The 7,862-nt window shown below is 37.1% G+C and overlaps 1 protein-coding gene across 1 annotated transcript; it reads right to left on the reverse strand.

The window, feature by feature from the left end:
* Nucleotides 1–309: 309 nt before the first annotated feature.
* On the reverse strand, nucleotides 310–1,698 carry LOC130028153 (tripartite motif-containing protein 60-like). The gene has a single exon (XM_056118861.1). It carries the CDS (start codon nucleotides 1,696–1,698, stop codon nucleotides 310–312), a length of 1,389 nt encoding a protein of 462 aa, XP_055974836.1.
* Between the last annotated feature and the right edge of the window lie 6,164 nt (nucleotides 1,699–7,862).

A 7,862-nucleotide genomic window follows, 5' to 3' on the forward strand; every position in this document is an offset into this window, starting at 1 on the left:
AGAGAGAGAGAGAGAGAGAGAGAGAGAGAGAGAGAGAGAGAGAGTATCTAAGATGTCTATGTTGGTTGCTGGCTATTTTCAGGAGAGGATTACACAATTTATACAACTAGAGACTTGCTTGCTGTAAGTTGATTTTTATCTGCTTTAAAGCTATTTTTATCAGTCTTAGCAGGTTTGGGCTCAAGGGTAAATCCTAAAATCTTTCAGTAGTCAGACAACAAATATGGACTTGAAAGCTTTATGGAAACGTCTTCCTTCCAGTAACAGAAGAAAACAAATGGAATAATAAAATAATCTTCTATGTAGTATTTATTCCTCTTTGGTCAAAGTAATTGAAAATGGTTCTGAAGATGATCCAATAGCAAAATACGGTATCAATTTTTCTGTGAATTGATCAGCATATTTATACAAACATGTCCTGTTATTCAAATCATAAACTGAAAATTCCCCCAACTCAAAATCTATAAAAACACCAAATCTGGAAGCTTCAACTTCCTCTTCACTGTCCTGTGTATTATAGATCCTCTTGGACTCCTGGAATGTCCAGAAGCAAGTTTTTTGGTCTGGGGACATCAGACGATTTCTGAGCAAGAGCCTTGTACACAATCCTAAGGACCATTCCCCAGTCCCTCGAACTTCCACCTGCCAAAAATGCCTGCCAGCATCAAAGCTCTCATAACTGAGAACACTTGGGAAAGTAACACATGCTGTTGTGTCTTCAGGAAAAGTTGGTGAGTTTCTTCCAAACATCACACTTTTCTTGTCTTCAGAGACAATAAGACATGGATGCGCACTTTCAGGATCGATTGTCAACTCTGTCTGGAATGTGCTGATCATTCTGTGCAGACCAAAATAATGTGGAGGGAGGGCGCAGCTCTCTTTCTTTAATTCATACGAGCTGATTCCTGGGGTTGAGAGCATTTCATATCTCTCATGAACATCCCCAATGTTTCTTAGTAAATCCATATCAGTCTGCAAGGACTTCATTGTTATTTCACTTAACAGATTCTTGATAGTGGATATATGTTTTGAAATTTGGATTATGTCTCTTTTCATTTTTTTCCCCACATTTTTCTCTTCCAAATGCAAATTGGCAATGATTGAAACTTGTTTCTTTTTCAAGAAAACTTTAATTTCTTCAAATTCAGGCTCCAGCTCTTTTTTAAAAGTTTCCATTTTCATTTTCAGTTCAAATGATTTTAAAACTTGGCTTTCGCAACGCCTTTCAGCATCTTCAATCTTCATCTTTAAACCCTTGATATGGTTTTTGAGCTTCTCTCTTTGACTAACTATTGCTTTCTCAATGGGGAGCAACAGGTGATCCTTGTGGTCAGACGAGACCCTGCACTCTGGACACAGAAGCTCCAGGTCCTCCTCACAGAACAGGTCTGCCACCTCATTGTGTGTCTCACACAGAAGTTCTTCCTGAATTTTACATTTGCTTATTCTGGCGGGAAGCTGCTTAATGACATCAATGACGTGGCACAATTGAGTGTTCTTCTTGATATTCTTGTCAGAGCTGTGGTGGAGGCAGATAGGACAGGGGAAGACATCTTCTAGGTCTTTCCAGCGCTCTTGGATGCAAGAGTCACAGAAGTTGTGCCCACAGTCAAGAGTGACTGGATCTCTAAGGTAATTCAGGCAAAGGGGGCAGCTGGCCTCCTCTTGGAGTTCGGCCAGGGAGGCTTCAAAGGCCATTGTTCTAGAAGAAAGAGAAGTTTGTGGATGAAAAGCCTTTGAGAAAAATTTGATTCCTCAGCTAAGTATAAGAGGAGAGAAGCAGATATCTTTTCATTTTTGTTTATTTTTATTTTTTTTTTTACTTTTTGGGTCACACCCAGCAATGCACAGGGGTTACTCCTGGCTCTGCACTCAGGAATTAATCCTGGTAGTGCTCAGAGGACCATATGGGATGCTGGGAATTGAACCCGGGTCAGCCTTGTGCAAGGCATATGCCCGACCTGCTGTGCTATCGCTCCAGCCCGCAGATATCTTTTTATTACTCAATATCCTAACTAGACCTGAACTCTTTCATGTTTCCAGCAAATTCCAATTATACAAATTCCTTCCCTTCAACTCTAGAAGGGGTTGTGAAGGAAGATTGAACCCAGACAAACCCTCTGAATTGCTATTCTTAAATTGATCTTGGTCACGTAGCCCTTTTTGACCAAAATATCAATAACTTCAAGAAATAAGAAACAAAGAGTCCCCATATATATGATATATAAACATACACACAGACACACACACATATATATATATTTGCATGTCTATCAGTGACAAATAGACCTAACTAATTTTATTCATTCAAATCCATATATTTCTTACTCAGTTATAAGAAAATACTGTTAAGCATTGAATTAATAAAATGTTCTTATTTATAATGGCATTAAAGTGTTGTGGACTTAGAATTAAGAGGCTTTCTTCATTATAGCATAGTAAAATATTTACACATGAGAATAGTATAGTATTTGAACATAATTTACAAATGACCTGGATTGCTACATGATATTGAGAAAAAGACAAAATAAGAAAAAGCATAAATGGGTTTATTTGATTATCTACTGTTTTTAGGGCTAATATTCTTTTTTAAAATAATAAAGCTGATCATTACTGTTGTGTAGCATTGCTCATATTCTAGCCATGACAAATTCTGTCTTACCTTTTTTTGGTCTCAACTTTCTTTTTTCTTCTTTCTCAAAACTCTGAGTTTCTCCACTCCAATATTTCTCTTCACACTTTGCCCTAAAATGTCCTGACCAGGCCTCCACTTCTTAGACCCCTGTGTAAATATCCTAATCATTGTGAATTCAGTTGGATGCCAGAGCCAAGAGAGATATGAGGATTCTACTAGTGAAAATTGATAATCATAACTGGGTTTACCCTCTGACATGCAAGTTATTTCATTTTGTCCAGAATCTGTCCCTATTCCAATCTCTCAGTTCAAATGTCCCTTCAAAAATATTGGAGTGGAGAATCTCAGAGTTTTAAGATTGGAAAAGAAATAAAATTGAGACAAAGAAAAATCAAATGCCATCAATAGTTCTCTGAACTCCCAGTTCCCACAGCACTAGCGGGAAGGAATTTGTTTCCATTCTTCAACCCTCTTTCAATGGGGTGCCAACTTCTGCCTTATTAATCCCTATATATTCTCCTCTGCCATGGTGAGCTATGACCCTCTCATCCTTCCTGCTCAAGGCTCTTGTTTTATTCTTGAGTCCACTCAGAACCTGAGTTCACAGATTATAGCTGCATAGCTATAATGCTTTAATTATTGCACTTCCCTCATATGAAGAACCAGCCCTCACTGAAATACTCTGGAGGAAGATTCCATGTGTGAATTCAGATGAACCTCCTGAGGATTTGTCAGGTTGAAAATTGCTAAATATACCACCCTGTTCATTAATACCCCCACACATCAAATATCATCCACTATTTTTGTCCTAGGATAGGAATGGGAAAATAGTATCAATAATTAACAATATTTCTATGAATGAGAACAAATCTCCTTGACAAACAGATTCATAATAAATGCAATGCAGTTTGGACTAAAGAGACTGGGCATCCTTTGATGTATCTATCTCTATACTTGCAGAGTAGAGAGAACCAGAAATCTCAGGAAACTAGGATATTTCAATATCCCTACCTCCCCAGTGTTCCAGCTTACCTGAGTATGGAAGTTCTGGGAAGCTCTTCCTTCTTGCTAGTCTCTGAGGCAAATGTCCTTGAGTCCTGTATGAACCAGTGAGGCAACAGGTTGTATGGCCTCTTAGCTGACCAGGGTATTTATATAACACTGAGTGGGCGGAGCTGTTGATACCAAGCCCAGAAAAAATTAGTGGTTCTTCCCCCTAGGAGAGGACTGGACTTGCCTGGAGTTTGACATGTATTCAGAGATACTAGCTGGAAGGGAAGTGTAAACATTAATATTTAATTGCCAGATCTTTCATTAAATTAATGAAAACAGTTTCAATTGCTGAACTTCTGAGGCAGGTGAATAAATTGATGAGCAAAGAGAACTTTAAGATATCAATTATTTCAGTCATCTATCCTAAGAACTCAACAAACATGGAACAATTATTTCTTTAAGTCATCTTCATAAAGATACAGTTCATCCCTACTGTGTAGTTCTGCATTTCACCTATATCACATATAGTGTAATTGATAATACAAATGGTATTGTGGACCATATAAATTTAGTTTAAAGAGTTTGAATTTATTATAATTGAAAAACATTAATTTTGCACTTATGATAAATGTAAATCCCATTTTGCCTAATTTGGTTCAAAATTTTTGATGGAGGGGAGAGAGGACAACTAAGGGAGAAAGGTGTCAAACGAACTGGGAAGTGAGGAAAATGATGCCATGTCAGTGGGGGTTGCTATTCTAACATAAACTTTAAAGAGGCATAAAATTGGATTGCTAAAACACAATTACATCTCTTCTAAAATAATTCTATTAGAACACATTCTGCAGTATATTATGCTATTACATTAAACCTGCAATTAACATTGAAAAGAAAATAGCATTTTAAAATTAGAATCTTAAGATCAAAATAAAACCTAATAGAACAATGAAGACAAAACAAAAAAGCAATAATTTTGGTAAGAGTAGGTTATTTTTTGTTAGCTGTTTTTTCTCAAGTTTAAGGCATGAGACTTGAGAAAAAACAGCTAACAGAAAATAATCTGCTCTTACCAAAATTATAGAAACTCTGGTATCTTCTTCACTTCCTTAGTCAACCTAGCTAAAGGGTTAGACATTTTTTTTCAAAGAGCCAGATTATGGTTTTCTTTACTTTTGTTATTATTTTTCAATGTTTCTCTATTATTTATCTTTAATTTTTATTATTAAGTATACCAGTTTCAAAACCAGAATAAAAAGTGATTACATCCATACCTCCTTATGATGACTGCTACAAGAGAAAAGCATTATTTTCTTTTCTTTTGCTGTGACAGAGCTTAAATATACTGCCAAATCCTATTCTTGGGTTTCAAAATACTATACAAAATGAAAGGAGAGGAAAAAAGGTAGAAAATCAAGTAATTATATTTCAAAGATTAACTTTACAAAATACAGAAAAGTTAAGCCTAAACACTATCTATAATATTCTCAGATTTATTTGGTATTTCACTAACCTTCAATAGCCCAAGATGAGAATAAAACTATCCTATAAAATAAGAAATAATAAATAGAAATCACATAGTATAAAAATGAAGCAAATGAAGCAATGCAAGAGAAATTCTGGCCAAGCATATGAATGCATATATATATATATGTATATATACATATACATACGCATATACATATACATATACACACATTAGGTTTTGTCATTGGCAGTGCTCCAGCCTTACTCCTGGCTCTATGCTGGGGTGGGGGGGTTACTTCTAAAGAAGTGACCATTGAACATTGGATTTTGAACCATTTGAACCATTGAACAGTGGACTTTCAAATTTGAAGGTGGTCTTAAGAGTTTGCCTCGGTTAGTATTAGATCTGAAGTATTTTTCTCTTGGTGATTTATATTAATTGAGTACTTACAGGATGACCTGCAGCAATATCATAGTGGGTAGAGCATTTGTCTTGCATGCGGCCGACCTGGGTTCGATTCCTCTGTCCCTCTTGGAGAGCCTGGCAAGCTACTGACAGTATCTTGCCAGAACAGCAAAGCTGGCAAGCTCCCCATGATGTATTTGATTTGCCAAAAACAGTAGCAACAAGTCTCACAGTTTGTTGTGAGACGTGCCTGCTCGAGCAAATCAATGAACAATGGGAGGACAGTGCTACAGTGCTACAGTTTTTTCTCAAACAACAATTTTTTTTTTTTTTACTGTGCATGAAATAAATCAAGGTTTTTTTTTATTAATTTAAGAGAAATTGAAAATATTTGCCACTTCCTGGTTTTGCCTTCAGGTCTCAGTGCACCATCTGAATGTTGTGTGACTAGTTGCAGAAAACCTCGTGTGAAATCACATGACGAAGGGAGTTCCATTGCTGGGCTGGGTAGCAGAGTAGACTCCTGCTTACCCACCGGGTTCTTGACCTAAAAATGTACTAGATGTTTCTTGATAAATAATTAAGATTACACAGAGCAGCAGGGCTGTACTGATTTATGCGGGCAGAATTGCTCTTACCTCAATGAAAGGGATCTGGAAAATTCTCCTGACCCTCTTCCTCATTATTGTATTCTCCAAATATCTGCATCTAGCACACATTTATATAATATAGAATTTTAGTCTTTCGATATATATATATGCCCATGATATATATATATATACATACATGCATAGTTTTATAAACTGTGAGACAAAGAAAAAATTTAATTTGTTTAAAGAAAGTTAATGTGAAATATATGTGTAATACTTTATGTAGTTTGGGTAAATACTTTATGATCATTATATATTTGCTTATATTGGATATATGGTCACTAATTAACAAGTCAATATTCATATCAGAAGGATAGTCTAGGGGTGTAGGCATGCGCGTGACCCTGGTTCTATCGTGGCAACAACCCTGGGTACCTTCAGCCTATCATCCCTGGGCACCTTCTGCCGTGATCTCTGAGATCAAAGTCAAGGATAAACCCTGAGAACCTCCTGGTGTGGGCCCTTAGACAAAACAAAACTAAATGGATTGGGTAGGATAATCATTTTGCCATGTTAATTCTCCTAATGCATAAACATGGAACTTTTTTTTTTTATTAATGGTCAAACAAAATAAACACTGTCCTCCCATTGTTCATCGATTTGCTCGAGCGGGCCCTGTAACGTCTCCATTTTTTGAGACTTGTTGTTACTGTGTTTGGCATATTGAATACCTCAAGGGGAGCTTGCCAGGCCTTGCCATGCAGGCAAGATTACTCTCGGTAGCTTGCCGGGCTCTCTGAGAGGGGCAGAGGAATCGAACGCGGCTCATCTGGGCTGGCTGTGCGCAAGGCAAATGTCCTAGCAATGTAGTCTGCAATATATTAGTTTTTCATTTTCTTTGTTCATTTGACCCCTAGCTATTTGGTGCTTTTGATATTATTTTTAAATGGGGTTGCCTGTTTTTTTTTTATTTTGCTCATTATTTGTGTATAGAAATGCAACAGATTTTTGTGTGTTGATAGGCTTTAATGCCTTTTTGTGTTGGCTTGTTGTTTCTAAGAGTTTTCTTAAATGGAGTATTTAGGCTTTTCTGTGTATATTATCTTATCTGCTGAGAAGGGATAGCTTAATTTCTTTTCCAATTTGGATGTCGTTTTTCTCCTTGTTTTGGTGAGGACTTTAAAAAAAATGTATTGAGGTGGCTGAGAGATAAGATGGCAGGGCAAGCATTTGTCATGCATGCATTCAATCCGGGTTAGGTCCCTAGCACCACATACGGTATCCCAAGCCCTGTCAGAAGCATTCCTGGAGTATTCTCCTCACAGAGGCAGGAGTAAGTTCTGAGAACTGCTTGGTGTGGACCCCAAATTAAAAAAAACTATATTAATTTATAGCCTAGAATATTAATATTCTTGTCTGTGCCTTATCCCAGAGCAAAGCCATTCAGTTTTGTTCTATTTTGTTTTACATTGAATAAGATGTTGGTTTGCGGTGCTGGAGAGATAGCACAGCGGGTAGGGCATTTTCCTTGCATGTGGCCGAACTGGGTTCGATTCCTAGCATCCCATATGGTCCCCTGAGCACCGCCAAGAGTAATTCCTGAGTGCAGAGCCAGGAGTAACCCCTGTGCATCGCCAGGTGTGACCCAAAAAGCAAAAAAAAAAGATGTTGGTTTGGGGTTTGTTGTAAATTGTCAACATACTTAAGTATATTCCTTGTATCTAGATTTTGTTGAGGGTTTTTTACACGAATAGATCTTGAATTTTTCATAATA

Source organism: Sorex fumeus, unplaced genomic scaffold (assembly GCF_029834395.1).
Source record: "Sorex fumeus unplaced genomic scaffold, SorFum_2.1 ptg000039l, whole genome shotgun sequence".
Classification (NCBI taxonomy): Eukaryota; Metazoa; Chordata; class Mammalia; order Eulipotyphla; family Soricidae; genus Sorex; species Sorex fumeus.